At 42.8% G+C, this 22,926-nt stretch overlaps 2 protein-coding genes across 5 annotated transcripts in view; one reads left to right on the top strand and one right to left on the bottom strand.

The window, feature by feature from the left end:
• The window catches only part of ATM (ATM serine/threonine kinase), a 135,072-nt gene extending 133,123 nt beyond the window's left edge, over nt 1–1,949 (bottom strand). For 2 of the 3 annotated variants that reach the window (XM_025357030.1, XM_025357031.1), the window contains exon 1: nt 1,595–1,949. The gene's annotated coding sequence lies outside the window, so the exon portion shown is untranslated. Of the gene's footprint in view, nt 1–1,065 lie in introns of all 3 variants that reach the window. The other variant, XM_025357032.1, reaches the window with a different exon arrangement.
• Nucleotides 1,950–2,120: 171 nt separating this feature from the next.
• The window catches only part of LOC112607090 (protein NPAT), a 62,155-nt gene continuing 41,349 nt past the window's right edge, over nt 2,121–22,926 (top strand). Inside the window, exon 1 of one of the 2 annotated variants that reach the window (XM_025358153.1) lies at nt 2,121–2,263. In XM_025358153.1, coding sequence (XP_025213938.1) covers nt 2,227–2,263 — 37 coding nt within the window. In that variant the 5' untranslated portion in view covers nt 2,121–2,226. The remainder of the gene's footprint in view (nt 2,264–22,926) is intronic. The other variant, XM_025358154.1, reaches the window with a different exon arrangement.

The following is a 22,926-nucleotide window of genomic DNA, read 5'->3' as shown; positions in this document are numbered from 1 at the left end:
ACTGTAGAGAGGATCATTTTAGATAAATTGTCAGGGAACATATCTCAGAGGAGTTTATAATAAAGCCAAGATCTGAACTAACTGGTGCCAAACCAAAAAAGGGCTAGAGGACCAACACTTCAGGGAAGGAAACTAGCACAGCCAAAGGGTTCTACAATGTAAAAGCACACAGTATGTTGGCGGAACTGAAAGAAGGCAGAGGAACTATTAGGTAATCAACCAGAGTATGAATGTCACCACATAAAGATGAACTTCATTTATACATTAATCCAGAATATCTAGGTTCCACTCAAGGTTCAAATGAAAAGATACAGATTTCCTACTTCCTACGAGCCTCTGAATTGACGAATTCAGTGTTCCTTTTTTGATCTCAACCAAGTTGACCCCTTTGCAGAACTTGTCAATGACGCTTATATCCCATCTTCCTAGAAATAACTCTGCCCTTGGCATGTCATTCTTTTCTAGTGCTAAGGAGTGTGGCCTCTGTAGTCAGATTGTATTAGTTCAAATACTGGTTCAGCCACTTACAAACCGTATAATCTAGAGCAAGTTCACTAATCTCTTCAAACCTCAGTTTCTCAATGAGAAAAGGAAAAATACTAGTACCTACCTCTATGAGTTCCTGTAAGGACCCATATACATGCTTACAGTGCCTGAAACACAGCAAATGTTAGCGATGATCATATTCTCTTCCTTTATGACTGTTTCGAAAGTCTCCTGATAGCTCTTCTTCCGCTCATACCTCAAAGAACAGTTTTGTTTTCTTGGTCTCATCCATTCCTACGACTTCAGCAGTTGAAAACCCACAAAATATATTTCATTCAATACCAGACGTCACTCTGGAGCTTCAGGGTCCTTCTACACTTTGTGCCTTTACACGCATTTTTCCTTCCATCTGGAAGGCTTCTACCATCTGCCAAGGTAACACTGCGAGGTCTCACCACAAACTGAATTGACAGTCTCAGGCTGAGTTTGCAGAGAACCAAAGTCACTCCTCTACCATCAGAGTACTCCCCTATCACATATATTATCATCTATTGTAGTTGTCTTTCTACTTATCTGTACCTGGTAATAACAGTAGCTAACGCTCACGAGTGCTCACCGCAGGTCAAGATTATCTCACTTATCTTCACAAGACAGTAGAGCGAGGTCACACGAGTGACAGTCAGAATTCCAACTCCAGCCGTATGCTTCCAGAGCCCAAGCTCTTAACCGCAAGGCTGAAGTTGAAATATCAATCAATGCTCGCTGACTAAAAGTACTAAATACGAGAGAGAGATCAAAAGATGACTAGTCAAGTCGCATACTTAAATCTGAACCCTAAGGTGACACGAAAAGAGGATGAGCAGGAGGGAGGGTTCAATTCAGGGCGTTTAAAAGGATGAGGTTATTGGCCAAGTCCGCTAGGAACCCGAAGAGAGGCCGGGAAAGATGGAGTGAGGAAAGGAATCAAGGGAAAGATGGAGTGAGGAGAAGAGTCAAGGGCCGCTCTGGAGGGGTGCATGAGATTGGGGGTCTAGGGAGCGGACAAACTTGATCGCATGCGACTGAATTTTCCAACGCAGGAGCCTCTGCGTTGCCTCTGCGCCCCTACCGTTGTACTCGGAAGGTCAAAGTGGTATCAACCACAGCGATGGCTGCAGCGCAGATCCCGGCTCTTTTCGCCTCCTCCCGCGGCGACGGCTTCTTTTCTCCGTTAGCCACGCAGGTACCTACTCCCGCTTCCGGTTCAAACCCTGCGTGACTGCACAGCGCCCACCTCTGGAAGAAGAAGCAGGGCCGAGCGGCGGCAGAGCACGGTGTGCCCATGCGCGCCAAGCATCACGCGGTCTCCGCGCTCAAAACACTCCCTCAAAACATCCGGCCCGTCGGAGCAAATGCGCCTGCGCCCCGTCCACCAATGGCCGGCGACCTATCGTTTGCGGCTCGCCCTTCGGCTCGGGCTCCGGGGTTCTCACCCACCGTCCTCACCCTCCTCATCTCCGCCCCTCCAAGTCTGAGGACGGAAGTGACGACAGTTCCAAAGGCGAACGGAGGCGGGTTTCATTTCGGCGCCTTTCTTTCTCTGGCAGAAGCGATTGGCTGGCGTAAAGCGAAAGAGGCGGGACAAATTGCCGCGGGTTCAGTACCGCCACTGGAACCGGGAGATGCGGCGCAGGAGCTGTCGCTGTGTTTGCTTTAACCTGAGTCTTGTTCCTTATTGTGGTTCCTGCTGCGGTTTTGATCATGTTGTTACCCTCGGACGTAGCCCGGCTTGTATTGGGTAAGCGCGGGCTCGGGAAGGAGAGTTATTGGACCCGGCTATGCCGGACACAAGGACCTTTGAGGCCAAAGGTTTTCCCTGGGTGGGGAAGCTTTGGGGTTTTGCCTCCCAGCTTACGAGTTGAGACTGGCGGTGATTCTTCGTCACTCGGAGGTTCTAGGCAGTTTAAGCCTCTTTGTATGTAGATGCTTCTCTTTTCAGAGGCTGCGTGGCGAGGGGAAGGCCGAGGGGAAGCTCGAGGTGCAACACCTGGGGCCGGATTCGGAGGGAAAGTCAGGCCTCCACAGTTAATTAGGACCCCTGAAAGAGCGTTTGTCTGCATGACGGACGGGTTGCGTGTGCTTTAACCTTGGGCGCCCTTTCCGTGGTTCATTGCTGGGACCAAAATAGGGCAAAGAGGGACTTCCCCGGCCCCCCATCTTTGTAGGTAGACCTTCCTGGCGCCCTTTTAATTACCCGCCCTTATAACTACGAATTTGGGAGTAAGGGTGATCTTCCTTCTCCATCCTCCACGCAATACGTCGTCCAGTGTAGAGGTGTGAAATGCCACTTGCATATTTTAAAACAGCAATTCCTATACCTTTGATCAGCAAAAAATTTCAGAGGGTTAATTGCCTTAAATTAGTTGAATGTTTTCTAGCCCTAGTTTTACCTTCATTTGAGGAGGGGTGGTTTGTGGGTCACTTGTCTGTCAGGGTGTATTGTCTGTGTGAGAGACGGGTGTTGTTGTTTGTCCCTTGAAAGAATAAAGAGGATTGTACTACAGGGGACGAGAGTCACGTAAAGCTCAAAACCCGAGCCAGTGATTTACAGACGTCGTATGCGACGTCCTTAAAAGTAAATGGCAAGCATCTGTGATGAAACCTCCCGTAGTATTCGCAGCCATTACTACCATTATTTTATTGTTCGGAAAACCCATTTGTCTTGTGCCTCTTTTAAATGCCCAGCGCTGTCCACAAAAATGTTATTTGCGCAGGGCTCTTGATAAGCACATTTTGCAGGAAACGTTAAACGGAAATGGTTCCACCATCCATTTTTGAAGAAACTAATGACAAGTTTAAACTAATGTTTTGTTAATATCTGGTTAATCTTTTGCTTAAGAATTCTGAGTTTTGGCAGTTTGGTAATCTAGTTGAGTTTCGGTAACTGTAGTCTTAAACATGATTTCTCAGCCTCAGTACTGTTAACATTTTGGGCCTCATCATTCTTTATTGTGGGGAGCTATCCTGTGCTCAAACATTGTAGGATGTTTAGCAGCATTCCTGGCTTCTATTACAGTAGGACACCCATTCCCCACCCTGCCCTTATCCAGTTGTGATTAGGGAAAACGTCTGTAGGTGTTGCTAGTATGTCCCCTGGAGGGCAGAATCATCCCTAGTTAAGAAAGTCCTAAGAAAGCAGTATCATTTTCTAATTGAAATAATTCGCATCAATTTGTGAGTATTCTTTCTCCACAAACCGGCTACTCTGCTGACTTCCTGCTTTTCATTTAATGGACGAAAAACGCCAGCCATGGTTTTCTTACCTTAAAAATCTTTGTCATTCACATTCCATTTTCACTGCCACCAGTCCCGCAATGTGCCTGCCATTACTTCTCTTTTGGACTTCTGTCATGGCTTCCTAGATAGTTGTCCTTGCAATTCATTTTATTTACTGCTGTCACAAATCTACCTGAAGCGTTCACACTATACCTTTTATTCTGAAAGTTGATATAATTCTGTTCTTACTAAAAATTTCAAATGTGCAGGAGTATACAATACAAAAAAAAGCCTCCCCATGCCTAATGCTCTTACTTTTGTTATATATCGTTATACATCTTAAATATATATATATCGTGTATATCTTTCTCATATCAGGTTTATTATTTACTCATGATTCTTCTATCAGTACCCCCTCCCCATCTTCAGCTCCTCTTGTTATTGGCCCCTTGGTAATGTTTTTTCCAGCAAATCTTTGGGTGCTTAATGTGTTCCAAACACTGCCAATTGCTGAACATAGAGAAGTAAGTTTTCTCCCCTTAGTGTTCAGATAATTATGGTTTTTTAACTCTTAAACACACACACACACAAAAACACTTTTCTAGACCCCAGTAGACATTAGACACAAACAGGACATTCTGTCTGATGTTCTGTGTCACCCTTTCACAAGTCAAATGTATTCAAAGAACAAAGAATTCCGTTAGTTGCTGTTCTTCACCTACTTTTTATCCTTCAGGATACTGCACTCTGACTTCTGCATCTCACTACTCCACTTAAGTAGCCCTTGTTGCCTTGTTGGGATTTTACAAAATGTATGGGCCAGAATACATCAAAGTGTTGTTTATTGCCTCTGGGCCATCAGTTCAGTTTTTATCCGTTTATTCAAGGTGATCTGTGGAACTGATCCTACTTACCTCTCCAGCTTGATCTCAACTTCTTAACATCTACTTTATGCTACAGACGTGCCAAACGAATTGAAGTTTCTTTGGATATTCTTATATGTATTCTACTTCTCTGTCTTCCCAGTACATTTGCATTCAAGGTTCAGGTCACACCTGATCTCTGAAACTTCATTCAGCAAGTACAGTTAGTACTTTCTTAAATGTTGCCACAGCATTGTACTTCTGTTACAACCTTATCATGTCTTATTGTAGCTGTGTGTTTACTTTTTTTGATAAAATATACATAACAAAATTCACCATTTTAAAATGTATAGTTCTTAAAGCCCAAAACAATGAGTTTGTTGTTGTTGTTGTTTTTGTTTTTAGTGTACAGATCAGTAGTGTTAACTGTATTGATATTGTTCTGCAACCATCACTACCATCAGTTTCTGGAACTTTTTCATCTTCCCAATTTGAAACTTGCTTTTTTGTTTTATTAGTAGTCTTAGTCATGGATGAATGGACAAGCTTCAGGAGTTCTGGGAGTCCCCAAAATTATCATCTGTAAAGGTTTTCTTAAATAGATTTGTTACCTTCTGTATGAGACAGTATGCATTAAAAAAAATAGAAACCACTCTGAGTATTTAACATGGAAAGATTTAATGAGAGAATTGGTTACACTGGTGAGAGAAAAACTAAGATGCCCAGCAGCTTATAACTAACGCGTCTCAGTGGTTAGTGACAGTAGGAAGCCACTATGCTAATGATAAGAGGCTGAGTTGACTGTGTGGAACATGGAAGACTTGCCTGATGAGGGGATGGTAGTCATAGAGGAGACTACTGAGGCAGAAAGGGAATGGGGGGAAAATGTGGCTGCTTCCTCCTGCCCTCCAGCCTCCCACCAGTGCTTCCTATTTACTGAGCCCAGTCAGTAGCAGGCTGACAGAAGAGCTTGGGGAACATTGCCTATATAGAGTCAAGCTTTATGTCATAGAGTCGAGAGCAACAGAAGAGTCAAGAACATATTTGAAGTCGAACAGGACCAGAACTGACACACCCCTAACAGGTCAAGAGCTGCTGGTTCTATTCACCTTTATATCACCAAAACATAGATATTTAATAAAACATTTGCAAAAGTATGGCTGTAATTATGACACTCCCCTTTGTTTATTGAATAATATATGTACTCCTTGCTGTCTAAAACTTTTCATGATCCTTACCCGTTTTGTCTTTTCTATTGTATCTCCAACTCTTCCCCTTCATAAACTTTGTGCTGCATCCAAACTGGACATGTTCCCCAAATATGCTTGCATATATGCTTTCTGTCAGCTTCTTTGGGATTCCCAGCCATCCTTCAGAACTCATCTGCACCTTCAAACGTCACATAATTTCCAAGCTTAGTAGTGGTTTCTCCAGCCCCTCCCTTCTCATGAAGTAAATCAGCTCTATTTTCTTACCATTTTTGCTTTGCATCACAGTTATTTGTGTATATATCTTCTATCTCCAAGTAAGTTGTAACTTTATAGACAGAAACCTTGTCCCTGTTATTTGTGGATCTAGTAATATAAGGCACCATAAGGCTTCCTAAGAATTATTTGCATGCTTAAAGAACATTAAATTACTAATCTTTCTAGGGAAATAATAGAATATGTGAAGGAGATGTTTTCACATAGCGTGCTTTACTATCTCTTGTTTGCTTTAAACCTCTCTTTTTATCTTTCCCTCTCTACAAGTAGGAAGAAAAAATACTCTTCATATAGTTAGAATTTTATCCTTTCTTCTCTTTTTCAGTTGTGTTTCCCCTTCAATTTATTTAGTTACTCATTACCACCTCCACTTATAATAAAAGTAGGCTGAAGATAGTATTATGTTAAGAAAGAAGCTCAGGCATGCTTTCTTACCTATTCAGGCACCTTTGTCAGTAAGTTTACACAAAAAAAAATACATTTCTTTTATTCTTAAGTTGTTTTTAGGAATAAAAGGAAAAAACGGTAATAACTAATATTAGTTATAGGATAACCATTTGTATTATACTGATAAGAGATGATTAGTGCCTAGTTTGTACTTTCTGTTTTATTAATTTATTTATTGAGGTGGAGTTTCACTCTTGTCATCCAGGCTGGAGTTCAGCAGCGAGATCTCGGCTCACTGCGACCTCTGCCTCCCGGGTTCAAGTAATTCTCCTGCCTCAGCCTCCCAAGTAGCTGGGATTACAGGCGCTCACCACCACGCCCAGCTAATTTTTGTATTTTTAGTAGAGATGCGGTTTCACCATGTTGGCCAGGCTGGTCTGGAACTCCTCACTTCAGGTGATCCGCTCGCCTTGGCCTCCCAAATGCTGGGATTACAGCCATGAGCCACTGTGCCAGGCCTGTATTTTCATCATGTTTGGATTTTCACTCATCTAACATCTGAGATTTAGAATTAATTTGTGCCTAAATTTCCCGTTACCTGACTGAGATTGGTTATAGTCAGATACTTAATGATGATAAATAAACATTTTGTAGGCAGATACTAATCATATATATATAGTAAGGCCTAATTTAATAGGTTTAATAGGTTCAATAGGATCTTGAAAACTGCAACTTTAAGCAAAATGATATATAATCTAACTAATTTTACCATAGGCTAACTGATGCATACAAGAATTTCTTCAGCATATTTTTGGTCACAAAAATATCACCACACTTGTAAATAAAGTCCAAAACACTTCTAATATTAAACATTGAAATAAATGTAAGCTATACATACATTTAAGAAGGATTAATAAAAACAAGATAATTACTTACCCAATTAGTCCAGTTCAAGGTTGCAGGTAGCTAGAGCCTATCCCAGCAGCTTAGGGTGCAAGACAGGAACTAACCCTGGGCAGGATGTCATTCTGTTGAAGGGAGCACTCCCACACCCACATACATTCACTCATGCTCACACTGTAATAATTTAGACACACCAGTTAACAACATACACATCTTTGGAGTGGGAAGAAACTGGTGTACCTGGAGAAAACCCATGCAGGCATGGGGAAAATGTGTAAACTCCATATATAACAGTGTCCTCGGCCAGAAATTGATTTTTTTTCCTCATCAGCAATATAACAAAAACATTGAACAAAATGATGGTATTTGAGGACTTGGTATATGATGATCAATGAACATGAGAGTAGTCAACTATGTACTACATTATTTTGGAACTTTTGGGACACAGCTAAACCAGAATACATCAAGTCTAATCTAAAATGAGAACTAAAGATTGCCAAAGTTGAGTATATTTTTAAGAGCAGAAGATGATGTATCCTAGATGTTACTATTTTGAGATGCATTATAACTTAAACACTTATTATAGAAGTAATCTATCCTTTAACAGTCTCATCTCGTGTGTGCTATACAGAGGTATAATGTTTTATGAAATGCCATGAATTATCTGTGATGATTCCTTTCCAGGTTACGCTAGCACAAATGACAGTATTTTTCTGAAAAAAGTTAACTGTATCGCTGTATTCTGTCTAGGGCATTGTTTCTCAACGTTTATTTCATTACACAGCTTTAAGGAACCTTCTTAGGCTTTTTTTTTCCCTGACCCTCCTCCCCACATGAAATTTTAATGTTTTAGTGTCATGAATATATTGTATATGTTTATATATCGTGTATATCTGTGATTATGCATAAAAAGAGGGAGGGAGATTTTCTTCATTGCTTCCTGTCCCAGAACCAATTGTCACCCTCTTAGGGCAGTATCACTCCTTTTGAGAATGCGTGGTCTAGGGGACAGCAAATCTACTTTAAGGTAGATACAAATCTACTGCAAATCTATAGTATATTTTAATACCACCATCTATCAGAAGTCCCCAAGTGACTGAATGCATCTAGGGTGATAAGTACTTGAAACTCCACCATGAAAGGGAAGTATATTTGAGATCTTCAATTTAAATCTTGAAGCATATGAGGAAAAAGCTCCAACTGTCCTAATTTCAAGGTGATTCTAATAGTTCATAGATGTTTTAAATTTTTGTGTTTACAAAAAGCTAGTAACAGCTAACTCACCTATTCCAAATATTATAATTGTCAGAAAGCCAGCCGTCATAAAAATTACTTTTCAGCCAGCTGTAGTTTTCACAAAAAGGGAAGAAAATGTTGCAGTGTATCTTTGATCTAATTAATTTCACATCTGTGGGTTGATGTTCAATGACAGAAAGATTGAAGTCATGTTATCTGAGATAAAGCTTTCTTCAGATATCCAAATGTTTTCTCCAAAACACAATGCCGTCGGGTTTTGATGTGTATATTTGTTTGTTTCTTCTTATTAGCAAGAGGTTGGAAAACAAATTCATCCACTACAAGTAGAGAGTGGTGAGTTGATTCCCAAATCACAGCTAGGGCGTTGCCTGTAATGAGATGACCATATTCTTGCCCTTTCCTTTTTAAAACCTTGGTGTAGAATGACTTCGTAGGCCATCTTATTAGTTTTTTCACCTGTTGGACCTGGTTAAAGATACAGTTCCAGGTGAAGAGAGTAGAACCTTATAAAGTTGGAAGAGATCTTAGAAGTAATTTCTTTTTTTATCTTTTAAGTTCAGGGGTACATGTGCAGGTTTGTTATATAGGTAAACTTATGTCATAGGGGTTTGTTGCACGTGTTATTTCATCACCCAGGTGTTAAGCCTAGAACCCATTAGTTATTTTTCCTGATCCTCTGCCTCCCACCCTTCACCATCCAGTAGGCCCCAGTGTGTGTTCTTCCCTCTATGTGCACATGCGTTCCTATCATTTAGTTCCCACTTACAGTTTTAGTAGCTAACAAATACTTATTGACAATTATGCCAGCACTGAGATAAGTGTACTTCAAAGGAAAGTGTAAGGGAATACTTATAAATATTAAGTAATACCTGTAAGGGAATATTTAGTAGTGGGGAATAGGGAGTAATTTTACTAAACTGTGAAGAATGAGTTGAAGATAGCTAGGCTGAGAAAAGATTAGCTGCCCAAGCAAAGGAAATAGAATATACAGTGGCCTTGAAACACAGTCAATGGTATATCTGTGGGACTGAAAGACCAGTTTGGCTGGAAGCAATAGAATGGCAAAACATAGGCTGAAGAGGAAAGTAGGGTATGAAGCAAGTAGAACCTCATACGATACGTTAAAAATTTGGAATCATAGGCCGGGTGCAGTGGTTCACGCGTGTAATCCCAGCACTTTGGGAGGCCTAGGCAGGCAAATCACCTAAGGTCAGGAGTTCCAGACCAGCCTGGCCAACATGGCAAAACCCTGTCTCTACTAAAAATATAAAAATTAGCCAGGCATGGTGGCAGGCGTCTGTAATCCCAGCTACTTGGGAGGCTGAGGCAGGAGAATCACTTGAACCTGGGAGGCAGAGGTTGCAGTGAGCCAGGATCGCACCATTGTGCTCCAGCGTGGGTGACAAGAGCAGGACTCCAACTAAAAAAAAAGAATTGGAATCATATTTTTTTCATCGAGATACAATGCACATACTACAAAATATAAAATTGGTTGGTTTTCAGGGTATAAAAATCCAGGATATTTGTGGATTCATAATGTGCAGATATCACCACTTATTTCAATATTTCCATCACTCCAAAGAGAATCCTTATACTGTTAAGTCACTTCCAATTCCCCCTTCCCCTGTCCTCTGCCAACCACAAATCTGCTTTCTGTATCTATACATTTGCCTTGCCTGGACATTGCACATTAATAAAATAGAATGTTTGGCTTTTTGTGTCTGACTTTCACATAGCATAATGTTTTCAGCATTATTCCATGTTGTAGCTTTTTATAGCTGAATATTTCATTATATGAATATGCCATATTTTGTCCATTCATTAATGGACACTGTTATGAAGAATGCAGGCCAGGTGTAATGGCTCACCCTGTAATCCCAACGCTTGGGAGGCCAAGGCAGGAGAATTGCTGGAAGCCAGGAGAGCGAGACCAGCCTGGGCAGCATACTGAGAAACCCCATCTCTACCAATAAATAAGTAATTAGCTGGGCATTTGTTTGGTGGTACATGCCTCTAGTCCTAGCTACTGGGGCGGCTGAAGTGGGAGGATCAACCCAGGAGTTCAAGATTATAGTGAGCTATGATTGTGCCACTCTGCTCCAGCCTGGGTGACAGAGTAAGACTCCGTCTGTGAAAAAAAATAAACTGACCATAAATGTTTGGATTCTATGCTTCAGAATTGACTAGATAAATAAGAAAAGAAAGGTCTGGATTTATTTTGTTCCACTAATTTATGTGTCTTAACCTCATGCCAGTATATCGTCTTGATTACTGTAGCTTTATAGTAAGTTTTGAAATTGATAAGTGTAAGTGCTTCAACTTTTTCTTCATTTTCAATAATTATTTTGGCTATTCCAGCCCCCTTGTATTACCTTATGAGTTTTAGGATCAGTTTGTCAATTTCTGCACAAAAGACAGTTGAGATTATTATAGGAATTGTGGTGAATGTATAGGTGAATTTTGGGAGTATTGAATTTTTAACAGTATTGAACCTTTCGGTCCATGAACACAGTAGGTCTTTGCATGGATGTAGGTCTTTACATTCCTCCATTGATGTTTTCCAGTTTTTAGTATGCAAGTCCTTTACTTTTGTTAAACTTATTCCTAAGTATTTTATTTCTTTTGATGCTATTGTAGCTAGCATTGCACTCTTAATTTTTGGTTGTTCATTGCGATTGATTGACTTTTATATATTCATTGTGTGTTCTGCAACCTTGTTGAAGTCATTTATTAGCTCTAATAGTTTTTGTTTTGTTTTGTTTTGTTTTTGAGACAGAGTTTAGCTCTTGTTGCCCAGGCTGGAGTGTAATGGCTCAATCTCGACTCACCACAACCTCTGCTTCCCGGGTTCAAGTGATTCTCCTGCCTCGGCCTCCGGAGTAGCTGGGATTACAGGCATGCGTCACCTTGCCCAGCTAATTTTGTATTTTTAGTAGAGCCAGGGTTTCTCCGTGTTGGTCAGGCTGGTCTTGAACTCCCGACCTCAGGTGATTTGCCGGCCTCGGGCTCCCCAAGTGCTGGATTACAGGCATGAGCCACCATGCCTGGCCTAGGGAGGTTTCTTCTCTTTTTTGAAACAGAGTCTCGTTCTGTTGCCCAGACTGGAGTGAGGTGGCACCATCTCGGGTCATTACAACCTCCACCTCTCTGGTTAAAGTGATTCCCCTGCCTCAGCCTCTGTAGTAGCTGGGATTAAGGTGGACGACACCATACGCGACTCATTTTTTTGTATTTTTAGTAGAGACGGGGTTTCACCATGTTGCCCAGACTGGTCTTGAACTCCTGACCTCAGGCAATCTGCCTGCCTTGGCCTCCCAAAGTGCTGGGATTATAGGCACAAGCCATGGTGTCCAGCCTCTAATAGTTTTTTTTATGGCTTCCCTAGGATTTTCTATATAAGACATGTCATCTGCAAATAGGGGTAATCTGACTTTTTCCTTTCCAATCTGGATGCTCTTTTTTTTTTTTTTTTTTTTTTTTGAGATGGAGTCTTGCTCTGTTGCCCAGGCTGGAGTGGAGTGCCACTGTCTCAGCTCACTGCAACCTCTGCCTCCCAGATTCAGATTCAAGCGATTCTCCTGCTTCTGCCTCCTGAGTAGTTGGCATTACAGGCATGCGACACCACGCTGGTTAATTTTTATATTTTTAGTAGAGACGGGGTTTCACCATGTTGGGCAGTCTGGTCCGGAACTCCTGATCTCAGGTGATCTGCCCACCTTGGCCTCCCAAATTGCTGGAATTACAAGTGTGAGCCACTGCACCCATCCTGGATGCTTTTTATTTCAAGTTTTTTCCTAATTGCCCTGGCTAGAGGATATATGCGATGTTGAATAGAAATGACAAGAACAGACATTCTTACCTTTTCCCTGATGTTATGGGGAAAGCTTTGAATTTTAAACCACTGAAGATGATGTTACTTGGCTTTTTTTTTTTTTTTTTTAAAGATACCTCTATCAGGTTGAGGAAATTTCCTTTTATTTCTAGTGTTTTTATCATGAAAGGGTGTTGGAATTTGTCTTTTTTGGTTTCTTTGGTAGTGTTTTGTTTTGTTTTGCTTTTGAAACAGGTTCTTACTCTATCATCCAGGCTGGACTACAGTGGCATGATTATGGTCCACTGCAGCCTCAGCCTCCCAGGCTAAAACTATCTTTCTACCTCACCCTTCCAAGTAACTGGAACTATAGGCATGTGCTACCATGCCCAGCTAAATTTTTAATTTTTTGTAGAAATGGGGGTCTCACTATATTGTCCAGATTGGTTGGATTTTGTTCAGTTGCTCTTTTTCCATGATAATGTGACTTTTGTGTTTTACACTGTGAATATAGTATATTACACTGATTTATTTTTATTCAACCAACCTTGCATTACTGCATTAAATCCCACTTGGTCATGGTGCATCACTGTTTTCATATGTTGCTGGATTTGAATTGCTAGTGTTTTGTTAAGGATTTTTTTTTTCCTGGAGACAGGGTCTCACTCTGTCACCTATTCTGGAGTGCAGTGGCACAATCACGGCTCACTGCAGCCTTTACTTCCCAGGCTTAAGTGATCCTCCCATTTCAGCCTCCTGAGTAGCTGGGACCACAGGTGCATACCACCATGCCCAGCTGACTTTTGTATTTTTTGTAGAGATGGTGTTTTGCCATGGTGCCCAGGCTGGTCTGGAACTCCCGAGCTCAAGCAGTCCTCCTGCCTTGGCCTCCCACAGTGCTGGGATTACAGGTGAGAGCCACTGTGCCCACCCTGTTGAGGACTTTTATGTTCACTTTGTGTGTGTGTGTTTTTTTTTTTAGACAGAGTCTTGCTCTGTTGCCAAGCTGGAATGCAGTGGCGTGATCTCAGCTCACTGCAACCTCTGACTCCCTGGTTCAAGCAATTCTCCTGTCCCAACCTCCCAAGTAGTTGGGATTACAGGCACACCCCACCAGACCCAGCTAATTTTTGTATTTGTAGTAGAGATGGGTTTTCACCATGTTGGCCAGGATAGTCTCGATCTCCTGATCTCGTCATCCACCTCCCTCGGCCTCCCAGAGTGCTGGGATTATAGGCATGAGCCACTGACCCTGGCCCCTGTGTCCACTTTCATAAGGAATATCGGCGTGTAGTTTTGTGATGTCTTTCTCTGGTTTTGGTATCAGTAATATTGGTCTAAAAGAATGAGTTGAGAAGTCCTCTCCTACTATTTCAAAAAGAGTTTGTAAAGGATTGGTGTTTCATTCTGTGTTTTGTAGAATTCACCAGTGAGGGCATTTGATCCCAGCTGGGCTTTTCCTTGTGAGAAGTTTCTTTATTACAAATTCCGTTTCTGTACTTGTTATAGATCTATTCAGATACTCTGTTTCTTGAGTCCTCGTAGTTTGGGTCTATTAGTCTGTTCTTGTGTTTCTATGAAGAAATACCTGAGAGTGGGTAACTTATAAAGAAAAGAGATTTAATTGGCTCACAGTTCTTTAGGTTTTGCAGGAAGCATGGTGCTGGCATCTGCTTGCCTTCTGGAGGCCTTGGGAAGCTTAACAGTCATGGCAGAAGGTGAAGGGAGAAGCTGGCCTCTCACATGGCAAGAGTGAGAGCAAGAGAGAAAGAGGTGTCACACACTTTTAAATGACCAGGTCTTGTGAGAACTCACTATCTCAAGGATAGCACCAAGGCATGAGGAATCTGCCCCTGTGACCAAAACACCTCCCACCAGGCTCCACCTCCAACATTGGGGATTACAATTCAAGGTGAGATTTAGCAGGAGCAACATCTAAACTAGATGAGGGTCTTTCTAAGAATTACCCATTTCTTTTAGATTCTCTAAATTGTTGAGATAACTACTGTTTACACTATTCCTTTACATTCCCATTTATTTCTATAATACTGATAGTAATATCCCGTCTTACTTTTCTGATCTAGTATAATTTGAGTATTCTCTTTTTTTTTTGGTTGGTCTAGCTACAGAATTGTCAACATTGTTGACCTTTTCAGAGAACTAGCTTTTGTTTTTATTCATTTTTCTCTATTTTTATTTGTTTCATTTATTTATACTCTGCTTATTTCCTTCTGCTTTGCTCTTTTTCTAGTTTCTTAAGGTAGATGATGCAGTTATTGAATTTTTTTTTTTTTTTTTGAGATGGAGTCTCACTCTGTCACCCAGGCTGGAGTACAGTGGCGTGATCTCCGCTCACTGCAAGCTCCGCCTCCCAGGTTCATGCCATTCTCCTGCCTCGGCCTCCCGAGTACCTGGCACTACAGGCGCCTGCCACCACACCCAGCTAATTTTTTGTATTTTTAGTAGAAACAGGGTTTCACCGTGTTAGCCCGGATGGTCTCGATCTCCTGACCTCGTGATCCACCTGCCTTGGCCTCCCAAAGTGCTGGGATTACAGGCGTGAGCCACCGCGCCTGGCCCAATGTGGTTATTGATTTTAAATTTTAAAATTTTTGTTTGTTTGTTTTGAGACAAGATCTCAGTCTGTCGCCGTGCTATAATGCACGATCAGAGTTCACTACAACCTTGAACTGAACTACTGGGACTATAGGCATATGCCAGCACACCTACCTAATTTAAAGAGACTTTTTTAGACACAGGCTCTTGAACTCCTCACCTCATGGTACCCTCCTGCCTCAGCCTGCCAAATAGCTTGGATTATAGGTGTATGCCACCATGCTTGGCTTATATTTTATTTATTTATTTTATTTATTTTTGACATGGAGTCTTGCCCTGTCACCCAGGCTGGAGTGCAGTGGCACGGTCTCAGCTCACTGCAGCCTCTACCTCTCAGGATCACCCAATTCTCCTGCCTCAGTCTCCTGAGTATCTGGGATTACAGGCGCCTGCCACCACACCTAGTTAATTTTTTATATTGTTAGTAGAGATGGAGTTTACCATGTTGGCCAGGCTGGTCTCGAACCTCCTGATCTCAGGTGATCTTCCTGCCTCAGCCTCCCAAAGTGCTGGGATTACAGACGTGAGCCACCGTACCTGGCATCTCTTTTTTAAACACAAGTGTTTATATCTGTAAATTTTCCAGTGTGCACTGCTTTAGTTGCATCTCATAAATTTATTGACACTTATTTCATATCCTAATATATGGTTGGCCCTGGAAAATGTTCCATTTACAGTTGAGAAAAATACGTATTATGTTGTTTTTTACTGGAGTGTTCTATAGATATCTGGTAGGTCTAGTTGCTTTACAGTTTAAATTTTCTGTTTATTAATCTTCTGCCTAGTTGTTCTATGTATTACTGAAAGTGTGGTATAGAAACCTTCAACTTTTATTGTTGAATTATCTGTTTCTCCCTTCCCGTCCATGAGTTTGCTTCATACTTTGGGCTCAGTTAGGTGTATTTGTGTTTGTAAGTGTTATTTCTCTTTTTTTTTTTTTGAAGACAGGGTCTCACCCGGTTGCCCAGGCTGGAGTACAGTGGTGCAGTCATGGCTCACTGCAGCCTTGACCTCCTGGGCTTAAGCTGTCCTCCCACCTCCACCTCTAGAGCAGCTGGAACTACAGGTGCACACCACCAAGTCCACCTGATTTTTAAAAACCATAGAGGTGGGTTCTCACTAGGTTTCCCAGGATAGTCTTGAACTCCGAGGCTCAAGCGATTCTGCCACCTCAGCCATTGTTATCTTTTTGTGGATTGACCTTTTTTGTCGTTATCTTTGTCTCTAGTAACAATATTTGTCTTAATATCTACTTTGATACCGGTTGAGTATCCCTAATTCAAAAATTCAAAATGCTTCAAAACCAAAACTGTTTGAATACCAACATGACCCTCAAAGGAAATGTTCATTGGAGCATTTCAGATTTTCAGATTATCAGTGCTCAACTTAAGTATAATGCAAATGTTCCAAAATCTGAAACACTTCTGGTCCCAAGCATTTCAGATAAGGGATACTCAACTTGTATTAATATAACAACTTTAAGTCTTACTTGATTACTGGATGGTATAATCCAGTAATCTTTACTATCCTTTTACTTTCACCCTGTTTGTGTCTTTGAATCAGTCTGGAGCAGCTGGTGCCAAGACGCGGCTGCAGCGCTGGAGGTGTGGCCAGGGCTGTGTGCTCCACACGGCAGCGGGAGCTGGAAACAGATGGGTGCCCTGTCCCCTTCCAGGTTGGATGGGCAGGAGCCCTGCCCTCCCAGGTGCAGCTGCAGCTGTGGAGCAGGCATCCCTGCACTCTCGGGGGCCCAGGAAGCCCCCCTTTCCCCGCAGGCTTGGAAGTGCCTACTCCCACTGCCTGGCCTCTCCCCACTCCCAGTGTCCACTCCGATTTCAGAGTAAAGTTGAGGCTGAGCCTGCTGCTGTCAGGACCTGGCCGGGTGTGTGCACACTAGGGACAGCACCAACACACCAGCCTCATGCTGCCTTGGTCCCCCTCCGTACTTTCAGCTCTGATGAGCATGTGAGGGAGGCCGAGGGTGAGGCTGAAGGCAGCTCGGCATGGACCTGCCCCTTGGCATGAACAGCCTAAGCACTGTGAGCACCTTAGATGTCAGGTTGATGGTGGCAGAAGGCAGATGGTCACCTAGGTGGAAAGGGGTGGGTCCCCGGTGAAGCTACACCTTCAAGCCAGAAACATCTAAAGCCTGGAGGCCAGACTGCAGATCCAATGCCCAGAGTGAGAATTTATGGTGCTTTTTCTGGGCCCACCCGTGGCTGCCCATGGACCCATCAGCACATACTTCCTTCCATATGAGGCCTGTAAAAACCCCCGACTCAACCAGACTCACAGAGATGTTGGGACTACCAGCTGTGAGAAGGAACTACTCACTATGCGTCTCCTCTCCACTGAGAACTGGTCACTTATTGGGACAACCTGCCTGCAGAAAGGAGCTACCCACTGCAGGTCTCTTCTCCACTGAGGGTTAGACACTTGTCAGGATGACCTGCCTGCAGAAAGGAGCTTCCCACTGCGGGTCTCCTCTCTGTTGAGAGCTGGACACTCGTCAGGATGACCTGCCTGCAGAAAGGAGCTTGCCACTGTGGGTCTCCTCTCTGTTGAGAGCTGGACACTCGTCAGGATGACCTGCCTATACAGAAAGGCACTGCGGAAAGGAGCTTCCCACTGTGGGTATCCTCTCCACTGAGAGCTGGATACTCATGGGGACGACCTGCCTACGGAAAGGAGCTAACCACTGTGGGTCTCCTGAGGACTGTTCTGTTACTCAGTGAAGCTCCTGTCTGCCTTGCTCACCTTCCAGTTGACCGTGAACCTAATTCTTTCTGGACGCAGGATAATAATGTGGGACCCACTGAAAGGCGGGACTGAAAGATCTGTAAAACAAACAGGGCTGAAACATGCCCCCTCGCTCACCACATTGCAGACAATGAGAAGGAAAGAAGAGCTGAGGCCCTTTGGGGAGCCCAGACCTAAGAGCTCCCCAAACCCGGGCTGTGACACCCTCTTTGGGGCTCTGGGGTTCCTGATGTCTCCAAGCTTCAGGGTGCCACTACGTTCCCCAGTGCCCACAGTGGAAGCCACAGTGGTGTGCCTGATCCAGATGCAACCTCACAGGGAGCTATTGCCTGGATGTGCCCGCCCACTGTATCCAGCATGCCTGGCTATGCTCAGTGGCTAGACCCCACGCTCACTCATACACCCCCTCACTGCTTCATGCCTGGCTCACCCCTAGCAGGCATGGGATTAGGCCCAGTAGCATGAGCCGAACACAGCCTGTTGGGCCAAGTGAGTGGAACAAGCCCAGCAGACCCTAGCAAAACTCAGGCAAAGGCACCACCAGCTGCAGAAGTTTCAAACTGGAAAAGTGACACCCTAAGGATCCTGTAACAACAGCATATAGTTGGATCATGTTTTTAAGGTCATATAAATTACACCTTCATACATTGTATGCCCATATTGTTGTGTACAGTTATCTTTTTAAGCAGAGATGGGGAAGAAAGTTTACATACAACAAATGCTTATACTCTTTTATTTTTATTTATTTATGTATGTATGTATTTTTGAGACAGTCTCGCCCTGTCGCCCAGGCTGGAATGCAGTGGCGTGATCTCGCCTCACCGCAGCCTCTGCCTCCCCAGTTCAAGAGGTTCTCATGCCTCAGCTTCCCAAGTAGCTGAGATTACAGGCGAGTCCCACCACGCCTGGCTAATTTTTTTGTATTTTTAGTAGAGATGGGATTTTGCTATGTTGGCCTCAAACTCCTGGCCTCAAGTGATCCACCCGCCTGAACTTCCCAAAGTGCTGGGATTACAGGCATGAGCCACTGCACCTAGCCTATACTGCTTTATATTATGTTGTTATCAAGTTACTCTCCAATATCATCTCATTTTAGCCTGAAGGAGTCCCCCTTTAGTATTTCTTACAGGGAAAATCTGCTAGCAACTAATTCTCTTAGTTGTTTATCTGATAACATATAATTTTTAAATTTTAATTTGGAGTCTTGCTAGATACAGAATTCTTCCTTGAGGCTGGATGTGGTGGCTTACTCCTGTAATCCTAGCACTTTGTGGGGGCCAAGTTGGGAGGATCGCTTGAGGCTAGGAGTTCAAGACCTACCTAGGCAACATACAGTGAGACACCATCTCTATTAAAAAATTTTTTCTCTTAGCCAGACATAGTTGTGAGTTCCTGTTATCCCAGCTACCTGGGAGACTGAGGTGGGGGTATCGCTTGAGCCCCAGCATTCAAAGCTACAGTGAGCTATAATGGTGCCACTGCTCTTCAGCCTGGGCAACAGAGACCCTGTCTCAAAAAGAAAAAAAAATTCTTGGTTGACCTTTTTTTGCTATCAGTTTTTTATCTTTTATCTTCAACAATCAAAGTAAACATCAGGTCTTTGAATATCATCTCACTACTTCTGGTTTCTGATGAGAAATCAGCTGTGAGTCTTAGAAACCCTTGTTATGTGTTGAGTTGTTTCTCGCTGCTTTCACGATTTTGTTTGTCTTCATATTTTTAGTTTTATTATGGTCTAGGTATGGATCACTTAGTTTATCCTACTTGGAGACTGTTGAGCTACCTTCATGTGTAGATTAAGTTTTTTCTCAAATTTGCACATTTTTGGAAATTCTTCAAATATTCTTTCTGGCATTTCTATCGTTCTAGGATTTCCATTATGCTTATGTTGGTACACTTGATGGTGTCCCTTAGGTTTCTCAGGCTCTGTTCACTTTTCATCATTCTGGATTTGTTTCCATTCCTCAGATCAAAGGACTGTTACAACTCTGTCTCCTTCGTGCCATCCACAAGGCAGCGAATGATAGGGGGCTGTGCTTCAGCTCATTTGTGTTACAGCTCGTTCAGTCCCACTGCCCTGCTCTGGCTTGTGGCTCCTGGGCCTGCTTGACCCTGCCACTGCTTCCTGTCATGTGGGGCGGCTGTCCAGTCCTGGCAAAGGCAGAGAGGGCTACAACGTTACAGCCCCTTTCCCACCGGCAGGTTCCAGGGTCTTGTCCCACGTCCAAGAAGAATGAGGTTACACAGACATGAGAGACTGAGCAAAGTGGAAAACGGTTTTTGTTGAGCAACAGTACAGCTCTCAACATGAGAGGGGACCCAAAGTGGATAACCCTCTGTGTGATAGGGGGCCCAGAGGTAGGTAGCCCCCACATGTGGCTGAGTCTGGCATTTTTATGGGCTCAGAATGTGGGAGTGCATGTTGAATGGTCTATGGTCAGGCCTGGAAAAAGCATAATTGGATTGGCCTTAGGCATCAAGGAAGTTCTCATTCTAGTTGTGGACTCTGCCTGGAACTGGCATCCAGTTTTCAGGTTTCAGGCTGTCTTTGACTTGAGTTTTGGGTTTCACCATGTACCTGGCCCTGTCTGCCTGGGAATTTGTCTCTTGCTGCTATCAATCCTCCCTCTGAAGAATATGTCTAACTGCCATTAGGATAAGGACAATGACCACAATTGCTGCTTTCTGTTGACAGGGGTGCCGTTTTGCAAAAATGGCAGTCCGATCTCTCTCAGAGGCCTATCTAAGAGTTCCTAGTAAAAGGGAGCCATCGTCTGAGGCTCCATTGGCACGACCATATGGAGTTTGATGATCTCTAATTGAGAAGAAACAAATTTTACAAGGAGGTTAAATATATATGGACCAAATAGTATATTATACAAAAAGGAGCCGGAAGAGAGAAATGTAGTCCCAAAATAACAGAAATAAGGAGCAAAATAGACTAAACATGCTGAAACAATGTTATGGCAAGGGCTGTTTCACCCTGGTGAAAGAAATTAAATTTTGTATGGGGGCAGTTAAACTTTAGAAGAAAAATAACTTTTTAGGGGAGTATATAATCCCTTGGGAGTTCAGGATTAAGGGATCCTTGGCAAAGATGCCTTGTAGGGAACAGAACTAGGGTGAGAAGAGCAAGCATAGGAGAGACTATAAAGAGGATGTCCATGATAGGTTAATGACACTTAACCTTTTGTCATATTTAGCTTGAGGTCTCTGATTTTTTCACAGTGGTACTTCGGGTACTGTTCCAGGTCAACAGAGGTAATTCCGTCAGTTTTCCTAGGCCTTTACTCATATAATGAATATATATAATGAATCTAATGTATGTATATACACACATATATACGTATATATACACACATATATGTTCATTATATGAATATATGTGTGTGTGTATATATATACGTATATAAATCTAAGATACATATACATGTGTATATATAATGAATATATATATAATGAATCTAAGAATCTTTTCCGGTGACATTTACTGGCATAGGAGTAGAAAGGAGTATGGTATAAGGTCTCTCCCAGTGCGGACCTAGAGAGGGAGAGAGGATAGGAAGTGCCTTTACCCAGTACTGTGCCCCCTGGGTTGAATAGAGATGGCCCTAGTTCCCAGAATTGGGCTTCTGACAGTTGTTTCAGTTCCTGTTGGAAGTGGGCCAAAGATATTATACATGTAATCTAATCAGAGGTTTCTTGGTCTAGCAAGAAATCATTGGTGAGAAAAGGTCATCTGTATATCATTTCGAAGGGAATTAAACCCAGCTTTGTAGGGGTGTTTCTAACATGTAGTAGGGCTATGGGAAGAAGAGTAATCCAGGGCAGATGAGTCTCTCAAGACAGTTTTCTGTGGTACCTTTTGATAATGTCATTTGTCTTTTCTACCTTTCCTGAAGATTGTGGTCTCCAAGCACAATGAAGATAGTATTGTATGCCTACTGCCTTTGAGACCCCTTGGGTGACAGCTGCCTTGACGGAAGGGCCATTATTACTCTGGAGGTGTTTAGGAAGTCTAAAGCAAGGAATTACATCATTAATTAGTACTTTTATCACCTCAGAAGCTTTCTCTGTCCAACATGGAAATGCTTCTACTCAGTTAGTGAAGATATCTACCCACACTAGGAGGTATTGGATGCCTCTTGTCTTCCACATGAGGTGAAATCTGTCTGCCAGTCTTCCCCTGGGTAACCTCCCATTATTTGGGTTCCGGAAGGGAGAAGATGTTGCTTGAGGGGATTACTTCTAATACTAACAAGTATTTCTAATACTTCTAAGGCAAGTCTCACAAGCATTAGTGACCGGTTTGACCATTTTTAGCAGATTTTTACCTGAAAACATTTGGGCCAATAGGTTTTATGCTTACCTAGGTGGAGGGCTTGCTGAAGGATTTTAAGAACTTTTAAGAACTACCTGGCCAGTAGCTGGTATATAAAGTTTGCTGTCCTCTGATTTTAGCCATCCCGAAGGCCAAAAGGTATGTCCCTGAGAGGTGGCCCATTCTATTTCTGCAGGAGAATATTGAGGTTTTATTTCTCTTGGAGCCCTCCCAGATCGGAGGGGCCTCAAGTGGATCAGAAATCTGGGGCCCTCTTGCTGCCAATTTAGCTGCTTGGTCTGCCAACTTAGTTCCTCAGCTATTTCATCTGTTCGCTTTTAGTGGCCTTTACAATGTATTATTACCACTTCCCATGGAAGGAAAACTGAGGATAATGATCTCTTAATTTCCTGGTGGTATGAGAGACCTATTAGCTGTGAGGAAGTCCCTTTCTTTCCAGATAGTGGCATGGGCAGGGAGGACTAGGAAAGTATACGCAGAATGAGTATAAATGTTAACTGCTTTCCGTTTGCTTAATTCACCCTCGTGAGGGCAGTTACCTCAGCTAGTTGATCACTTGTGTCTGAGGAGAGAGGCATGCTGTCAATAATATCATTTAGGGTGACTATTGCATATCCTGCTTTATTGATCCCTTATTCCACAAAAGAACTTCCATCTGTGAAGAGAATCCAGTCTGGGTTCTCTAAGGGAGTTTCTTCGAGGTCCTCTCTGGCCACATAGGTTTCCCCTACTATCTGTTCGCAGTCATGTTCAAGCTCCCCA

Source organism: Theropithecus gelada, chromosome 14 (assembly GCF_003255815.1).
Source record: "Theropithecus gelada isolate Dixy chromosome 14, Tgel_1.0, whole genome shotgun sequence".
NCBI lineage: Eukaryota > Metazoa > Chordata > Mammalia > Primates > Cercopithecidae > Theropithecus > Theropithecus gelada.
The sequence above is the reverse complement of the archived record's forward strand: the minus strand, read 5'-3'. Positions and strand labels throughout refer to the sequence as shown.